This window comes from Gastrolobium bilobum, unplaced genomic scaffold, assembly GCF_033153095.1.
Source record: "Gastrolobium bilobum isolate Gb01-03AN ecotype WA unplaced genomic scaffold, APGP_CSIRO_Gbil_v1 utg8625, whole genome shotgun sequence".
Classification (NCBI taxonomy): Eukaryota; Viridiplantae; Streptophyta; class Magnoliopsida; order Fabales; family Fabaceae; genus Gastrolobium; species Gastrolobium bilobum.
Window position 1 is genome coordinate 170,962 of NW_026898080.1, and position 20,062 is coordinate 191,023.

General features: G+C 37.1%; 2 protein-coding genes across 2 annotated transcripts; one reads left to right on the plus strand and one right to left on the minus strand.

Moving 5' to 3' along the window:
• Nucleotides 1–10,598: 10,598 nt before the first annotated feature.
• On the plus strand, nucleotides 10,599–11,015 carry LOC133312733 (uncharacterized). Its single transcript, XM_061513980.1, has one exon. The coding sequence runs from the start codon at nucleotides 10,599–10,601 to the stop codon at nucleotides 11,013–11,015; it is 417 nt and encodes a 138-aa protein (XP_061369964.1).
• A 4,216-nt stretch (nucleotides 11,016–15,231) lies between these two features.
• Nucleotides 15,232–19,015, minus strand: LOC133312734 (uncharacterized). Its single transcript, XM_061513981.1, has 7 exons — nucleotides 18,991–19,015; nucleotides 18,495–18,555; nucleotides 17,909–17,962; nucleotides 17,326–17,807; nucleotides 16,049–17,197; nucleotides 15,865–15,954; nucleotides 15,232–15,389 (listed from the first exon to the last, which is right to left on the minus strand). The coding sequence occupies exons 1-7, from the start codon at nucleotides 19,013–19,015 to the stop codon at nucleotides 15,232–15,234; spliced, it is 2,019 nt and encodes a 672-aa protein (XP_061369965.1).
• Nucleotides 19,016–20,062: the final 1,047 nt, after the last annotated feature.

Genomic DNA, 20,062 nt, shown 5'->3' on the forward strand with positions numbered 1-20,062 from the left:
AGTGCTTGTGCTGGTCTTTCTTCTTCCATTCTTCCTACTCTCTACCGTCTTCGTCGTTGCAGGTACAATGTTACTAGATTGTGACTATTTGCATTGTGATTTCTGTTATTTCTTTGTTTTTCTCTGTCTTTTTGGTTCTGTTCTTTCCCTTTCTTGTGATGGTCGAGCTTAACGACTTGAGTGGTGAGGCCTTGCCTGAGTTGGAGGTGGTTGTTAAAGAGAAGGAGTTTGATGAAGCTTTTGAGGCACTTGATGGTTGTGTGGTAGGGGAGGCTATGCGGGAGTTCCTCGCTCGCCGTGTTGGGGAGAGTAGTAATGCTTCATCTTGCCGTTCTTTTATTTCGGGGGTTGAGTCTTTACCTCACGGTAGGATACCTGAGCTTCCGAGCTTTAGTGAAGAAGAGATCCAAAGGCTTTTGCCAGAAAGGGCTTTGGGACCTGTGGTTCTGTATTCTGGTGAGGCTTCTGGTTCTGATTTTCGTGGTAGGCGTAGGGCCATACTTGGTGGGAGGATTTCTAGATCCGGTAGGCGTCGGTATGATGGGTCTCGGAGTGGTGTTGGGCCTTATCCTCCACATAGGAGGTGTTTTAGTTCTTCTGGTCGTTCTTCCCGTGACCATAGATCTAGCTCGCGTTACTGTTCTTCGAGGTGCCCCTACCTTTGGAGTGAGGCGACTTATTCGCCCTTTATCCTCTATCAATCGTGAGCCTCGAAATTGCCCTCTAGAGTTGTATTACTAACCTCTCCCTTTACAAATAATTCATCCGACTATTGAACTACATGTCACCTTGTGCACGTCTTGAAGCGATATTCCCCCAATTCCTAAGTCTTTTCACCGCCGCAAATATCATGAGTCGTCTGACAATCGGCTGGGTAGATATTATCCAGAGGATGCTCGGCTCATTCGCTACGGCGTGTGGGATGCTATCTTTGAAGATTTGGGGCTTTACAAGGTGCCACCCCCATGGTGGCCTTCTCCCCTTAGCTATTCAGATTTCTGCACCTCCAGTTCTTCGGAGACCTCTGATTCTTCAGGTAAGTTCATTTTGTGTTTGAACTATACTTGGTTTGTGTTTGTTAATGAAGGGGGGAAAGTTGGTGGGTGCTGGGCGGTGTGGAGGTTTACGATTTGGTGGCTTTATTGACTTCTCTTGATGCCAGTTGAAATGTTTAGCATTTGACTGTGTGTTTGTAACTCCTCCCAGATTTTGTTGGTGGATAATTTCTTAGCTATACATGGAGGTTGTTCAAACTCATGAACGTTTCTTGGTGAGGAACTGCGTAGATGAAGATGTGGCGACTACTTCTTCTTGTTATACCGATAAATCTGCTTTAGGCAAGGCTTATCGGTCTGAAGGTAACTTTGATTTTACTGAGGGTGCCGCTAATGACAACAAATGGCAATGTTGGTCAGTTAGGGAGGTTGACCGAGTTTGTGACAAGCCACGTCGTGAGTGTGTTAATCAATGGCGATTCTTTGTATATAAGACACACTTCACCGACCAGAAAGTTAGGTTCCCTTTCTCTGAATTTGAAATGGGAGTGTTAGCCCATCTACGAGTTGCGCCTTCTCAAAAATTAATTGATGAAATGGGTATGTGTAACAGCCCGTTGTATACCGGTATTATTAACATTAATTATGATATTAAGCGCAGTTACAATCACATCAATTCATTTATAAAAATGCGAGTAAACTTTTTTCGTATATTACGCGAGCATTTAAAACAATAAAAAACGTAATAATTAAAGTTGTGACCGTAACTGTAAACTCTTTGCGGAATAATTATTTAAACTACTTTTATAACATATTTTACATCTCTCAAGTCACTAAGGGGTTCCCATAAACCCACTTAGCTAAAATCTCACTTTATCCATGTTCCACACTAAAGGCATTCACCCATTTATTTACACGAAGGATTTTATACCTCGCCAATGCTCCTCACGTTTTAATGTTTTATAGATTTACTCGTTAGCTTCGCGTAGGTTCAAACCGCGTTCAATTTGGAGCACCGTAGCCCAAGATATGCATTTTCTAAGAGAAAGGATGCTGATTCACAGGACCCCCGCGCTGACAGCGTCAAAACCCACGCTGACAACGCCACTATCTCGCCAGAGGCAGAGAAGACGGCGCTCATAGCGCCAGATTGGCGCCCGTAGCGCCAAGGTCACTGCCTCCAAATGATGGGTGGCGCTAATAGCGTCAACTTGACGCCTAGAGCGCCACAGTTCTAATGGGAGGTACAAAACAGGAAAGATTCAACCTATCTTGGTATTTTATCCATAACTTGAGTTATACTAATCCTATGGGCACAAACTTTGTCTTGTTGGAAAGGTAAAAGAAAGATGTATAACTTCCATGAAGCTAAAGGGTCCAATTCTATCATATAGGGGTGACAATTTGGGCAACACTCTCTATTTATATTTTAGAAATTTTGCCAGAGTCTCCTTTATTTTTCCAATAATCTCCAAGTTTGCAAAAGTGTTCTATGACCTCAATATGTACCTAATAATCATTGGGTGGCACACACAAGGACTAGCAATGCCTTAGGGCTCTTACAACCCTTCACAGTTTATATCCATTTACTCAATTCATATCATATTGCTTACTTTATTAACCCTTAACATATTTCAATCACCAATGTCCATTTGCATGCATTTTCTAAACATACACATAATCAAAATCCTAAAATAGGCCTATTGCCCTTTCATCATATTACATGCTTCCATATTACATCAAGTATTCATGTACAAATTGCAACTTCCAAATGAAATATTACACTTTACAAACCATAATCTTTAAATACAATATAATGAATAAACCTCAAAATGACATATATAACTAGACTTAGGCAAAATTACATGAACAAATATGACAACAAATCTCCTCCTACATCTATATGCAATGTTCATGCCCTAAGTCTAGCCTAGGCCCAATGGTCACCAAAATGCAAAATAAATACTCCTATGTCTCAGTCATCCCATGGGCTTCTTGCCCACCGCTCCTGCACCACTACTACCTCCTAAAATAATTTCCCCCGAGACGGGGTGAGATATACAAATATATCTTAGTAACCCAGAGGTTCTGGATAATACTCCGCCCAATGGTTCACTTCGATGAATATAAATAACATAAAATAACGCCTTGAAAACGGGATAAAGCAAGGGATTTAGAGAAATAGGGGAGCATATGGATACAAAATACGACGAAGCTGGAATGGTCGATGAAAAACCACGCAATGTCCAGCCTAATGGCTCGGCGTATAAGCCTACGGGTCTCAACCAAGGCATGTTCCCAGAACATCAAACCAAGGCACCCTCCATCCATATCCACCCGAGACTTCCTAGCGTGTTCCTATCCAGATCACACACCACGACCCTAGGTCAACTGGAACTCCCTCTCGGAGACCTATCCAGTGGAAGTTCGTAATGCCCGAAGGCACACTGTCTATTGGCCAGAGACACAGTACATCCTATGTACCAACACACATAATATATGCATGAATATGTTATCTTACATTACTTATATACACTTCCTATCATCACCCTCAACGGGCATGGTGGAACACACAAGGGGATCAAGCCCCAGTACCAAGAGGTTACCTGTGTAATCCTTTCAACATAGCTCCACTGCAATATATATTCCGAGCTCGTTACACAACAGAAATGCCTACACAGAGGACATTCACAATCAACTCCCATTCATACTAACGCTTGCAAGTTACTAATTCTAAAAGCATGGTTCCAATTACTCACCTCAATCCCACTTGGTCCGGGACCAAGGGCAACCCACCGAGCTCACGGTTCAAATCCACATACGAAAACCTACAACGAGCATATACGAATCGTCAAAATACGATAATTTTATCAAAATACAAAAACGTCACAAATCCTCCCCCACCCTAGGTAGGTTCGGCCATATAGGTGCATTTTCACAATTTATTTTCCTTTATTTTTCTTTCTCATTTTCTTAAGCATCCCTAGGTTATCGAAACACCATTTTAGGTGCCAATTTGCATCCTACGTCATTCAAACTTCATTTTGCCAATTAATTTGCTTTAGGTTCTATTACACCACTCAACACTATCAAATATTTTTCCATTGGTTCTCCAACCTTCCAACTATCACACAACCCATCTAATCACCATTTAACACACAACTCATCATCCAAACAATTTTAACAACATTAATTACCCATTTATTCCAATTTGGCCGATTGTACATAGTACACCTCAAAGGATTTCCAATCCAATTCAACTATTCCACACCTCATACAATCCTATTATATCATCATAAAACCATACAACAATCCAATTACAGAATCCTAACACAATTCCAAAACATAAAGACATGGCATCATCAAAATTTTCCTAAGTTAAAATTATATTTTCACCAATAATTTTTATTGCATTTATAGCTCTAACACATCATTCTAAGACATAATCATCTAATACACATTTTTCATTTGAGCTCTCTAACAACACAAATCAACCAAACATAGCTTAGGGTTCATGAAAATCAAACTCATCAATCAACCATCAAAAGGCGAAGAAACTTACTCACAATTAAGTCACAAGGCTCCTCCTAGCACTCCACAAGCAATGGCTTAAGAAATCAATCCCAAAATCACAAAAACTCCAAGAAATTTTTGGCTGTATATGCCTATTTTCTCACAATAGAGAGGGTTTCAAGGGAAACTAATCGGTGGAACGGTTTCGGGTGGTGGTTTCCATCGAATTTCAAGACAAGAATCACTCGATTCAGTTAAGATTTGATGAAGTTAAGAGAGGAAGGAAATCAAAATTAAAAATGGAGTCAAAGGGGGGGGGGGGGCTGTCAGTTTGAACAAGGGAAAGAGAGAGAGAAGGTGATGAATAGTTAGGTGATTAGGTGGCTTAAGTGGTTTTTAAGTGAGGTGGGCTTCACCGCCACCTTACGCGATTTCAAACTAACTTGAATTTTCCCTTCGATTTCGCTAAACGTCCATAAATTCACAACCTATTTAGAAACTCTAATTTTTAACATTAACCATTTTCTTTTAATTACACTTGATCAGATGAATCCGGAGTTTTTCGGTGGTTCGGAGAAAATGTTGTTTTAAGCTGCTGCGCGCGTCGTGGGCATGCTTCTCCAAACTTACTAATTTCCATCAATTTTCATCAGAAATCACATTTCCTAGTCCTATATACCATTTATAACTTGCATTCAAAACCTATAGCTTAAATCTCAATCAGCACGCTTTACGATGCAACTGTACCGTGATATTTTTACCCGGTAAAAACACTATTCACCGATTTTTCTGAAACTTGCCTAACCACTCAATTTTTCGTTCTGAATTCATTTCCAAGGTTATTTTATCATCTAAGACCTTCTACTCAATTTTACCTTCCTAGGGTTGTGTGTTTGGCTATTTACCGTTTTACCCTTTCTTTGTATTTTAGTCTAATTCCCAGGATTTTAACTAATCTATCCCTTTAATTCTCATTTAATATATGATTTAGAAATGTGAGGTGTTATAGTATGTGTTAAGTGAAAATCTTTGAAGGCTTAAATGAATAAAAGATAAGGTGAAATAAATGTGGTAGACTATTATATATGAATACTGATTGTCTTTACATCTTGGAACTAGGTTGTGACTTTGTAAGAGATCGAGACTCTATGGACATGAGAATTATTGGAGGATACTGCTTGCCAGGTAAGCTTTCGATCCTTAGGGTTAATCCCTCGTTTGTTCCACCAGATTCCGAGGGAGGATGGTAGTTTTATATGGTATGTGGGTATGAACTGTTATATGTTGCAAGTATATGTATGTATGTTTGTGTGCCACACAAGATGGTTTTTCCTTGTGTGAGGCATAAGACCGTGTTTCCTCATACGGTATGTTGTAAGGCAAAGTTTCCTTGTGTAATGCATACTTGTTATATTCTCTGACCAGTAGGATTTACTATTTGTACATTGCATTATCATACATATTTTGATGCATACATATATTTTATACAGTTATTATACTAGAAGTGAGCTTAGGGGCGGAAGATCCCCCCAAGGGTCCCTAGCTTACCGAGGTAATTATATTATCTCACCCCGCGTTATGGGGATCACCATTTCAGGTACAAGAGCTGATAGTGCTGAGGCATCGCGTGACAAGAGGCCAGATGAGAGATACTACTTGACATGATTGTCAGGGTCTTGTGGATATTTAGATTTATACTTACATACTTTATTTTGAGTTGTATATGCCATGTATTTTTTGAGAGCATAGGAGATGTCTATGCCATGTCGATAATATGTATATGTTGTTAGTGATGCATGCTCAGGTTTATGTAACTTATTTAATTGCATCTCTTTTGTTTATTTGATGTAATTATATAAGTAACATCATGAACATTATTTTGAGACAATATGATTATGAGATAGCCTAGGCCATGGATGGCTAGGCAATATGTTTTTTCTATGTTGTGTTATGCCTGGATTATATTAAATAATCAATCAGGTTGAAATTTTCTTGGTGGGAATTATCCCCAGTGGTCCAAAATACAGATGAAATGTTGTCTGTTTTATTTTGGCCATGGAAGTGAAAAAATTTGCAACACATAATTAAAAAGAGAAAACTTATTCAGTTAGCTTCTACATTAAATTAAGTTGAGCATGTTGCGTTTACTATCATAGGAATGTTAATTAACCGGCTGCAGATGGGGCGTTACATTTTATGGTATCATAGCAGTTTTGAAAAAGGAATTCCTTAATGTATTGCAATAACGGTGTTGTTTATGAGTGGCTTTTTGGTTTTACTATGAGAATACATGTGTAACCACTTAGTGTGGGCCTGGTCAACTCATTCCTTTGTCTAACATGTGCAGAGTCATGGTTCCTCCTAGAATACCTCTGGAAACAGCTGAAAATCAGACAGATCCTACCTTAGTTGCTTTGGTGAGACTCTGGAATAATGAAGGGGCAACATCAGGACAGCCTGATCCTAAGTTGTTGCTTTGGCTGGAGTGCAGCAGTAGTTGGCTAATAGTAGGCAGACTAATGAAACACTTATGAAAACTAATTAAGATATTATTGCCGCCAATCAGCTGTTGATGAACCAAATGATGGCTGAGTTTAGAGCCATGAGACATGGTAGAGCGGGGAATCAGCCCCCACCGCCACCACCTCCTCCACCACATACTCCCATTCCATCTCCGCATAATCTCCATATAGAGAACGAGGATGGAGAGGGTGCGACTAGTCATCATGGTGGTGCTACTACTCATACAAGGCAGCGATCAGTTCATACTTTGGCAATAAATAATGTTGAGGCAAGAGAGAGAATGTTAAATGCCTTTAGGATGCACCAACCTTCTACTTTTGAGGGTGGTTATGATCCTGTTGTCGATACTACTTGGCTGCAGGATTTAGAGAGGATTTTCAGGGTGATAGAATGCCAGGATCATCAAAAACTATTATATGCCACTTATATGCTGAATGGCGATGCTAGAGATTGGTGGATGAATACTTCTCATCCACTAGAGTTGTAGGGATTTTCCATCACATGGCCTCTGTTTGAGACATAATTTCTTGATAAGTGCTTTCTCTGAGATGCTAGGGAAATAAAGGAAGGTGAATATAATGATCTTGTGCAGGGTGAGATGTTCGTTGATGAATATCTGGCAAAATTTAATGAGTTGGCTAAGTATGCTCACCTCAGGAGAGCTATGCCAGATTCAGAATCTTTAGCTGCAAAATTTCAGAGAGGATTAAATCATAGAATTGCAGAAAGTCTAACAGGTTGTGGTTCCAGAGATTTTCCCACTTTAATTAATCAATGCAGGACTATTGAGGATATCCATTGGAGGCAAAAGAATAGAAATTCTAAAGAGTCTGACTCCAAAAAATCTAGTGGTTCTAATTATTATAAAGGATAAGAAGTCTGAAGATAATAATAAGAACTTGTAGGTGAAGCAACCAGGTAGTAAATTCAAGAAAACTGGTTCTTCAGGGAGACCATCAATTCCAAAGTGTACTGGTTGCAATTAGGAGCATATAGGGTCGTGTGTTACCAGCCAAGTTATTTGTTATAAATGTGGTAAGACTGCCCACTATTCCAGAGATTATCCTCAGAAGAGTGTTTATCATAAGTTTGTTTATTTTTTATCATATACATTTTACTGAAACACCCTTCATTAATTCACCTAAAATTACAGAAACACCCTTCATTAATCAAAATGATGTAGTTTTTGAGGTAGCTGTAGATAACTTTATCTAAAGTGGTTGTAGAAATATTTTTTTCCATATATATATATGGGGGCAGGTTCTTTTTACACTAGTGTAGTAGTGTAAGACTAATAAGTCTTACACCAAATCTCAACCGTTGATGGACAAAAATTATCGGTTGATATTTGTAGTGTAATTAATGATTAATTAATATTAATTAGTTCATATGATTTTCTAAATTATAACCGTGGGATGCACGAAAATCAACGATTGAGATGTGATGTAAGACTAATAAGTCTTACACCGGTGTAAAATGATCCTGATCTTATATAGGGCAGGATATTCTTACAATAGTGTAAGAGTTAGAAGTTTTACACTCAATCTTGATCATTGATCTACTTGTATCCAATGACTCATGTTACTAAAAAATCAGAGCCCTTAGATATAATTTGGATCAACGGTCAAGATTAAGAGTGTAACTTACACTGATGTAAAACGATCCACACCCAATACATATATATGGGTTTCTCTTTTCTCATGTCACATGAGATAACATCTCTCATGTTATAAACACAACAAGTGATAGGTCCCACCACTTGTTAAAATAATAATAAAAAAAAAAAGATAGCACGGATTTCGATGCCTCACAACATGAGAAAACAATCTCCAATAACATGAGAAAATGATTTCCCTATATATATATATATATATATATATATATATATGAGATACGATCCTTTGACACCAATGTCAAATTTGAAATTTGACACCTCATCTGAGAGCACTTAGATAAAAAAAGATCAACGACTCTGATTTGTAAGCATGTGACACCATTGATCTTTTTTGATCTAATGGCTCTAAGATGAGATGTCAAATTTCAAATTTGACATTGGTGTCAAAGGATCCTACCTTTCTATATATATATATATATATATATATATATATATATATAGCTTTATTAATCTCATGTTACATGAGATACCTTTTTTCCTACTATAGATACAACAATGTGAAGAGACTCACTCTTATAAAAAAAGGCGCAATACGGAAATTGATGAATCTGTGAAAAAGAGAATTTCAGAAAGTAAAATGACAAATGCCTTATGGAAGCTTAGTTATAGAAGAAAATGACGAATTCAAAACGTGCAGGTACTTCAGGTTTGTGATGACAGATGATTTAGTCATAAATTCAGCTTCCCGTTACTACAACTACGAAGGATGAATCCCAACTTTGAGAAATTAGAGAGACAAAGAATGAGTCATTCCCACTATTGAAATCGCTACAAGACATATCCAACCTTTCTATCGAGCAACCAAAACTAACCTAGAAACCCAAGTGATTGAACTAAATCATTTTCTTATTGCACAGGTGGACAAACCTCCACTTGTTTATTCAAGGAGGAAGACAGCTCGAATGGTATCAGAATTCTACATAATTTTGAAGCAAATTCAGGAATCTAAACAAGCTATAGAGCTCAAAACAATTCACCCGAGTAACAAGTTATAGGATGTTTGGTACGAGAAATTTTTTTGTTATTGGGAAAAATAGATTGTTAGGAATAAGTTACGAAAAAGTGTTTGGTTGGTAAAAAAATCTGAGAAAGTTGGGTTAATTTTACTGATGCTATGTTTGGTTGATGATAAAATATTGATAGGAATATGAAGTGAAATTAAAAAAATACCCATTATATTTGAATATTGTGCAAGTCAGTTATTCATCATACTTGAATTTTGGTCTCATATAATAAAATCACGACAACTGAGATATGCGATGAAAATCGATACCAATATTTGATCAGTAATACTGAGTTCAAATATAGTGATATGCTTAGTAATAACAACTACATCGTTTCATATCATAGCAAAACCGATAAGGGCTCAGATTATTGGAACCCACCGAAGAATTCAGCAGTCCAACTAACAACTGCGATAAATGCCTCTGCAAGGATCAGAATCCTAGATAATGGGATGAAAAAAATACCATGGTCTTGGGGGGAAACTTTTTTAACTATTTGTAGTTAAAAAGGAAAATAAATCCGCCCATGTGTGCATGCATGCATGGTTTGTCCCAAGCCAGGATAAAAGAGGAGGGTTGGCGTCAGGTGTAGCGAACCGGCCATAAAAAACAGCTATATTTTTATGTGATGAATCCATATGATTTTTCCTTGGGGAGTACCCTTCATAGCAACGCGTTGCATCGGGCCCCTGGTGTAGCGAAAAATGGGCTAGGGCCCTTGCCGCAAGGCAAGGTGCTGCATCGAGCCCCGAGTATAGTGAAAAATGTGCTAGGGTCCTTGCCCCAAGGCAAGGCGCCAGGTCTTCACCGGATTTGGCGAGAAGTATGTCAGGGTCCCAACACACAGATGGGCGAGCGTGGCGGGAAAGTACAACCCAGAGGTTAAGGATGCGATTGGGAAGCTGGAACATAGGAACATTAACGAGTAAATTGAGGGAGTTAGCAGATGTTTTTGCTAGAAAGAAAGTGAATATTGTTTGTTTGCAGGAAACTAAGTGGGTTGGAGAAAAGGCCAAGGAAGTGGATGGAACTGGTTTAAAGTTATGGTACACAGGTATTAACAAGAGTCGAAATGGTGTTGGAATTATGATCGATAAAAGTTTCAGAGATAAAGTTGTGGACGTCAAAAGGAAATGCGACATGATTATTCTGGTTAAGCTTGTAGTGGGCGATTTAATCCTGAATATCCTCAGTGTGTATGCACCCCAAGTTGGATTACAACCAATTGATAAAAGCCAATTTTGGGAAGACTTGGAGGAGGTTTTGAGGGGAATACCTCGAGAGGAGAAGATTTTCTTAGGATGAGATCTAAATGGTTATATTGGTAAAAGCAATGGAGGTTTTGATAGAATTCATGGAGGTTTTGGCTATGGGATGAGAAACGAGACTGGTGAAGATATCTTGAATGTTGCACTAGCCTATGATTTGATGCTAGCGAACACCTTTTTTCGAAAAAGGGAGTCACATCTAATCACATATCATAGTGGCCAAAATCGTAGTTAGATCGATTTCTTTATGGCTAGAAGAGAAGATAGAACTTCTTGTGTCGATTGTAAGGTCTACCCTGGAGAGTGTGTCGCTACGCAACATAAGCTGGTAGTCCTGGAGGTTCGGTTCAACAAAGTACTTGCAATGAAGAAGAGGGCTCAGAAGCCAGGATAAGATGGTGGAAGCTTAAGGAGGGAAAAGAAAGAGAGTTCAATGAAAGAATGTTGCACGAAGGACCTTGGGAGTTTGATGGAGGAGAAAACGGAATATAGGAAGAGATGACTAAGTGTATTCAAAATATGGGAAGGAGGGTGTTGGGAGAAAGCAAAGGAAATGAATTTCATACAAAGGAAACATGGTGGTGGAATGGAGAGGTGCAAGAGGCAATTAAACATACGAAGGAATGCTTTAGATCTTTGCATAAAAGTCCCAGTGAAGAGAACTTGCAAAAGTTTAGATTGACGAGAAAAAATGCAAAGAAAGCAGTGCGAGAAGCTAGAGGCAAGGTTTTCGCTGATTTGTATAAAAATATTGGGAGAAAGGATGGTGAAAAAGCTATAAATAAACTTGCAAAAATAAGGGATAAGAAAAGTAAAAACCTCACCCAAGTTAGATGCATCAAGGATGAAAATAAAAAAAAATTGGTGAGAGATAAAGATGTAAATGAAAGATGGATGAACTACTTCAACAAGCTGTTTAATGGGGATGGCGATATAAGTGAGGTGGACTTGGAGGACGCTTATGATGATTTGAATAGAAGATTTATGCGCATAATTAATACACATGAAGTTAAGGAGGCTTTAAAGAGGATGAAGACTAATAAAGCCTTGGGACCTGATGGTGTCCCTATTGAAGTGTGGAGAGGCCTGGGGGATGTGGCAATAAAATGGTTGACCAATCTTTTCAATAAGATTCTCTAGAAAAATAAGATGCCTGATGCATGGAGGAAAAGTATGATTGTGCCTATCTACAAAGACAAGGGAGATATACATAAGTGTTCTAACTATAGAGGCATTAAGCTAATGAGCCATACTATGAAGTTGCAGGAGAGGGTTATTGAGCATCTCTTGAGGAAAGATACCAAGGTTTCTGTAAATCAATTCGGATTTATGCCAGGAAGATTGTTGTGTAAAATCGGTAAGTGCACCGATCGTACCAAGTAATAAAATGATGAGTAGAGTATCGTCTCCACGAGGATTGAGGCACCGAAGTTATTACAACTATTCCTCTCTTGTTGGATTAATAAAAATGATTTAAGGACAATTATGATTTGTGAAATAATGAGAACAATTCAAGAAAATGTAAATGATTCAAGGTTCTTTTAAAATTAAAGAACAACGAAATAAAGGTTGAGAAAATATTGCGGTAAAAAGAAACAAACACCTTTACGATCCTCACCTTGCAACTTGGATTACATTTACGTTTACTTATTCAATTGATCAAACGATTCATCATCTTTTATATGATTAGTTAAGCCCTAATCCCTTAGTGACTTTAACTTTATTAACTCTATCAGAATCCTAATCCCTTAGAAATCCCTTTTCAAGTTAACCTTTAGAATCAATGAATCTTTAACGTTTGCGGTTCATGTAGCTTATCGCTAGTGCATACATGAACAATTATCTTACCCTTTGTCAGGAATTAGAATTCCAATATCCCTATTGAAAACCCTAACCCTCGCAATCCTAATAGATTGATCAGTTCCAAAAGAATTATGTAATGAAGAACAAGGCAAGATAAATTCAATTTAAATAAATAAACATAAACTTCAACCAAACTACAAGGGGTTCACATCAAGGGTTGTGACCCTTACCACAATAATAGAACTAGCCAGAGATATTCATATCTGACAAAATAATCATAAAAGAAAATAAAATTAAGAACCTAAAGAAGAGAAAAAGATGAAGATCTTCCGTCTTGATCTTTGAAACTCCAAGAAGCTCCCAAGAATTCTCCACTCTCTTTGTTGTTCTTCTCTTCCTTGTTGTCAAAAAGTTCTTCCTTCCCCTGTTTCTGATCCTTTCATTAGGTTTTGGGAAAACCTTCTTTCAATTGCTCTCCAATTGGGCCTCCTTTTTGAGTAATTCGCATCAGATTAGTGTTAAAAAGTATCGCCCACGCACTTTGTGCCAGGTCTGGCGCACCGTGCTTGAGAAAACAGAAGGAGAACTGTGAAATGGCGCACCGAGGTTCCGCGCATCGTGCGCCAGGCGGTGCACTGGGATACAGGGCTGAGTCTCATAAAATAGCGCACCGTGCGCCAGGTCCCGCGCTCCGTGCGCCATGACCGCGCACCGTGCGCCGCCTCCGGAGCATCGTGCGCCAAATGGAAAATTTGGATTTCTCTCTTTTGCTCCCTTTTGTGGTGTTTCTTCTATTAAAACACATAACTTGAGTGAGAGAATGATTGAGAAGGAATAATCAATATTTCTTGCATTTATGGCTTATTTTCACACATTTATGATTAATTCCTTGCTTCTTTTAAGTTGGAAAGCATCATATGCTAGACGCACATCAACGATGTACCATGTAATCCATTTCTTGATGCGACAACTAATGTAAAGATATCGAGAAAAGAAGAAGGACTTACATATGGTGTTCATAGATTTTGAGAAAGCATACGATAGGGTTCCAAGGAAAGTGTTATGGTGGGTTATGGAGAAGAAAAGGTACCATCAAAGTATGTAAAGGCAATCAAGGATATGTATGATGGGGTTACTACATGTGTGAAAGCTTGTAACGAAACATCAAGTTATTTCCCTATCACGGTAGGTGTACACCAAGGGTCGGCTCTAAGTCCTTATCTCTTTGCCTTAGTTATGGATGAACTAACAAAAGATATTCAAGAGGAAGTGCCATGGTGTATGCTTTTTGCAGACGATATTTTTGCTTATTGATGAGAGCAAAAATGGTGTTAATAGAAAACTTGAATTGTGGAGAAGCACATTGGAATCTAAAGGATTCACATTAAATCAGAGCAAGACTGAGTATCTGAAGTGTGAGTTTTCTCTGGTAAGAGATGTAGACCAAGATTCCGTGCATCTAAGTGGTCAAGAGGTACCCAAGAAAGATGTTTTAAATACTTGGGCTCCATTTTGCAAAAAGGTAGAGAGATTGATGAAGATGTAAATCATAGAATCAGAGCAGGGTGGATGAAATGACGTAGTGCATCTGGGTTTTTGTGTGACCGCAAAATTCCCCTTAAGTTAAAAGGAAAATTCTATAGAACAACAATATTACTATTCTATTTATTTTTATTTTTATGTTTCTTTTTTCAATTTTTTTGTATCTTTCATTTGAGTTCATCTACCATCGACCCCAATTAATTTAAAATAAATGTGTCGTTGATGTTGATAATGTTGTAGTTGGAAAGGAAAATAATGGGCAAAAAAATTTGCTAAGATTTTCATCACTTTTCTCGTACCAAATATGGTAAATAAATTTTTCCCACCGAACTTTCCATACTAAAATATTGATACCAAACACGTGTTTTAAGAGAATTTGTCATAGGGATACTAAGCCTTAACCACTTCTCTTTGACAACATTTATATACAAGGGACACACAACAGACATCTTAGACAACTAAAATGGACTGTTATAATCAGTGTTTTAAAACTCGGTCGAGGTACTGGGTCACTGGGTCACTGGTTCAACCGGATACACTGTTCACATATTAAAAAAATATAAATTTATTTGTATTAAAAAATATATATATAAATTTATTACTTATATTAAAAATTCTTAAAAGAAATTTATCAATAATGGGCTTTAAAAAAAGGGGAAGGGGAGGAAGCAAGTAAAAAGTTGCAATATGTCCAAACACTACAGTAAATCAAACACAAAAATAAAAGATGCAAAACATAAAATCCAAATCTGGTCTGAACTACACGAAAATATAAAACCAAAAGCTGGGCATGAGTATAACATAAAGTCATAAACAAACATAAAGTCATAAACAAACACAAAGGCCCTTGTAGTCCTTCAGAATCTGATGAAACTTATAAGCCAATAATACACAATCTAATAAAAATACTATGCCCATGGTGGTAAAGTTGTATCAATAAATTCAGGTTCTCTTAGATCTTCTCCACCAATCTCATCCAAACATTGACCAACATTGCTTTCATTGTGGTTTGCAATAGCCATGCCTTGTGCATCATCATCGTCATCTTCATCTAAATTCAATTGATCTACAATAACATCACATCTTATGTAAGTTAGTAATTAATATGCAATTATCACATCATAAAATTAAACAATAGACTTATATTAATAAATTGTATAAAGAAACATACCAATATCATATATAATTGGTTGAATGACATTTTTGCTTATTTTTCACGTAAAGATCTTGCCTCCTCGTCTGTTAATAATGGTGGTGACTCCTCAAAAATCCAATTGTAATGATCCTCCATTGTTTCAAAATTAATTGGGTCATAATTTTGGTGCTTCAATTGATTCCTATTTTTTTCCAATATTCAACATGAGCAAATACATACAAATATTTGTCCAAAAGAAAGTAAACAATCAATTTTGCATAATATTTATACCTTTGTTGGAGTTTTAAGTTGTACCGAACATAGACAAGATCATTCAACCTTTTATGTTCTAACCGATTTGTCCTATTTGAATGAATATGCTTAAATGCACTCCAATTTCGCTCACAACCAGAGGCACTACAAGTTTGACTTAAGACACGAATAGCCAATTTTCTCAAGTTTGGTGCACCCAAGCCATATGTTTCCCACCATTTATCTGAAATATTGTAAGCAATAAAATAAATTAACATTCATACTAATTTTGTTCAACTGTAATAAGAATTAAAGGTAAAGCTCACGAATTATTTTACCTGGCATAGCTTTATTTCGTTCCCGAATAGCTGCTTGCCTTCCAAAATCAAACTCAGATTCTCTGAATATTCTCATCTCAGCTGTTAAATTGGATAGCAAATCCACATCCTGATATGCATGCCTCTCAATAACATCTAAAAGACCAGACGTTGTCAATTCGTGTTTTTGAAACTCCTCAGAATTGAAATGACATCCTGGATTTAACCAATATCCTGCAGCATGCAAATATTTACGAAGTTGTGAATCCCATCGGCTATCTAGGATTCTCAAGTATGGCTCCACCATTCTCTTTTTTCTTTGAAACCTTTTGATCATCTCCTCTCTTGCTTTATAAAAGGCCTGATAAAGATAACCCATGGAAGGCTTCTCTTCGCTATCAACAAGACGTAACAGTCGCACAAGTGGCTCAGTAACTTTCACAATGTCAACACACTCTTTCCAAAATCTAGAATCTAAGACTTGCTCCACAAATCTTTTAGCCTTGATATCCTTATAATAGGCTGAAAGTGTCCACTCTCTTGATGTTACCATTGCTCTTAATGCATCTTTTTGAGCCAATATGCTCTGCAAAGCAATGAAGTTTGTGGCAAAGCGAGTTGGAGCTGGTCGAAGAATTTCTTTGCCTCCAATAAATTTTCTCATTAAATGCAACGGATGACAATGGTTATATACATACTTCGTAATTTTTGAAGCATGTGCCACGGCCTCACCCACTTCCTCTAACTTGCCAATGTCTTGTAACATCAAATTAATACAATGAGCAGCACAAGGAGACCAAAAGATCTTGGGAAACTCAGCCTCTAATAATCTTCCTGCAGCAACATAATTGGCAGCATTATCAGTCACAAATTGAACAACATTTTCAGGCCCAACAAATAGCACAACTTCTTCGAAAAGCTGAAATAATAAATCTGCAGTTTTAGAAGCATGAGAAGCATCCACAGACTTCAAAAAAATAGTTCCTTTAGGACAATAAACAAGAAAATTAATAAGAGTTCGCCTACACCGATCAGTCCAACCATCCGCCATAATAGTGCATCCGGTGTGCTGCCAAACATTGCGATAACTCTCAACAAGATTATGGACCTCATCAACCCAACTATCTAGCAAAGCACCACGTAATATGTGCATGGTTGGAGCTTTAAAACCTGCACCCATGTTACACACAACATCAAACATTTCCTGAAAGCAAGGATTGTTAGCTGCATTCAATGGGAGGCGGAAACAATCATCCACTTTGAAATAGAACGGTGAGCTTTCCAAATCACTTCTTTACTTTGTAAAGCGCTTTTTATGGTTGGTTGAGCTCCAGGAGTTGTTCTTGGAATAAAATAAGAACCCATGTTATTCTTCCCTTTTTCAGATTTGGAAGGTGGTTGATTATCAACATGTCTGATATCATCACAATAATCACCGCTTTCTTCTTCTTCAAGTTGAACTTTTCTTTTTTTCTTCTTACTTTCATCAACACTTTTTTTCATTTCATCACGCACCTCAGCTGGAACCTTTTTACATGGCTCAACTTGCCCTTTTTCTCCGGCCAAATGATTCTTCAACCGATTAATCCCTCCTCCTCTGATAACTTTATTGCAATGCTGACATATTATAACAGCTTTTCCATCTTCAATAACTTGTCTACAATGCCCCCAGCTTGGATCAGTTTTCCCCCTATAATTTGGTTTAGAGGAATTTTGAGATGATACTTCTTGGGATGGTGTTGAACCAGGTTCAGCATATGACATGTTTGTGAAAATAAATCTGCATGAAACATAAATCAAGTATATAAAGACATCAACAAATAATAAATATTTTGAAATATTTACTAGTTTTTATAAAGACATCAACTATGTATCTATTGCATCCACTCAGCAGATTCATCCATTGCCTCCCTGTTAGCAATATCAAACTGTCTTCTGCAAACAGTTGAGTGAACCAAACACATTCATCATAGAAGCTAGAATAAACTAACCCTATAAGGCTGCAAATATAATGGTAAAATACAAATTCAAGCATCCCAGCAGTCACAGAAGAACAATACTTCTTTTAGCAGTGTCAATTGAAACCATGAGAATTGTAGGGATTTTTTTTGCGCTATGCAGACATGGGAATTGAAAGATCTGAGCTATCCCCTGAATGATAGCCCTCAATTGGTTTGATAAAAAATCAGAGAAATATGACAAGTACATGCAATTTATGATATTTATTTGTGCTTCATATGATGGGTATAACTTTAAATTAAAATCAGCAAGGCTTTGCAGAAAATAAACCAAAAAATGAACAAAACAAGGGATCTTTTCATTGTTTTCAAAATAAAAAACAAATAGACTCACAAGAGTTCAACACAAGCAGAATGAACATAACCTCTAATTACTAAAAAACAATATTTTTTCCCCCATTAATGACGCTGAAACAGAAGAAAAATGAAAGATTATAAAGAAGGGGGACCTTAAGAGCTCAGTGTTATAAGAAGAAATATTGTAGTCAATAGCCCAAAGCCTAAAATAGACTGCAATACCCATTAACATTAGAAAAGCCATACACACTAAGATTGACCTTCTCTTCCCTCCCACCGTATACTCTAATCACCAAGTTCTAAAAAATAACCCCAAAATCATCCTCTTGACGAATAACAAAAATTGAAAATGCATACAATGACAGATACAATAACAAAAATTAAAATAAAATTACATGAACACATTAAGATTAAGAAGAAATGAGAACAAAAAATTCAGGTTGTAATGGGAGGAGGGCGTGTCTTCATAAACATAAATATTAAGTTTTCTGCAGATGATGTATAGATCCACATTATCAATAAAATTCAGCCACATAACAGAAATTAAGAGTTAGAAAGTTGCAGGAAGTAAGTTTAAGCCGAACGAAGAGGCACACACATAATAAAATTCAGCCACATTATCGTATCACACATAATAAAATTGATTACCTGCTTTTGGAGAACGAAGAGGCATTGCAAAGAAGTCAAGGACGAAGAGCAATGTCAATCTCAGCTGATACAAGGTGGGTCTCCTTTAGGTACTTGAAAGAAACTATCCGAACGGCGAAGGAAATCAAGGAATATGAGATATACGGGTGGGTCTCCTTTAGCCTTTAGGTTGAAACTTTTGAAACACAAAAAGCGACCTCGTTTTTGTAATATAACTCATGTTATTTTATTTTTAAAACATGTAACCGGTCCAAACCGGGTCTCCTTCAACTCGCCGAGTCACCGAGAACCGGCCGAGTCGACCGGTCCAAACTGGGTTAACTGCACGACCGGTCCAAAGAGCAGATCGAACCGGGGAACCCACCGGGTCACCGAGACCCGGGTCGACCCGGCCGGTCCGATCCGATTTTTAAAACACTGGTTGCAATTACCGGAGAAAAATCATGCACCGGAAAAAAAAAGAAGGAAAAAAGATGTCTCATTTTGACACTTTTTTCCAAAAATAAATAAAGGGAAATGATTTTCTTCTTTCACACGAGAGAAGATTTTACTCCTACACATACATCGACTTTCGTGTCAAGCTTTTGTTTTTGTTTTTACTTTTTTTTTTAAATTGCTGGTCTCACTTTTTTTATCTTAGTAGGAAACAATTCTTCTCTCCGGTTAAAGGATAAAAATATTCCCCATAAATAAATATGGAACTTAAAAACTATCAGTATTGGCAAAAGGAAAGAAATGGATTTTCTTAATCAAATTCAATATTGATGTTGAAATCACTTTATTTTATATTTAAATATAGAATTTGATCTTTGTCATTTTAAATGACATAAATTATGTTATTTTAAGAGAGAGATAGACACAAAAAAAATAAAAATCATGGGAGAGAGAAAATGAGTGATTTTTTTTAATTTAAAATTTAAATAAAAAATTTATTTTATGTCTGTCTCTCTCTTAAAATGACATAACTTTATGTTATTTAAAATGACAAATATTCTTCCTCTAAATATATGTTCAACATCAATAAAATTTAAATGCATTTGTGAAGTAGTTGTACTTGTAAAAAAAAATTAAA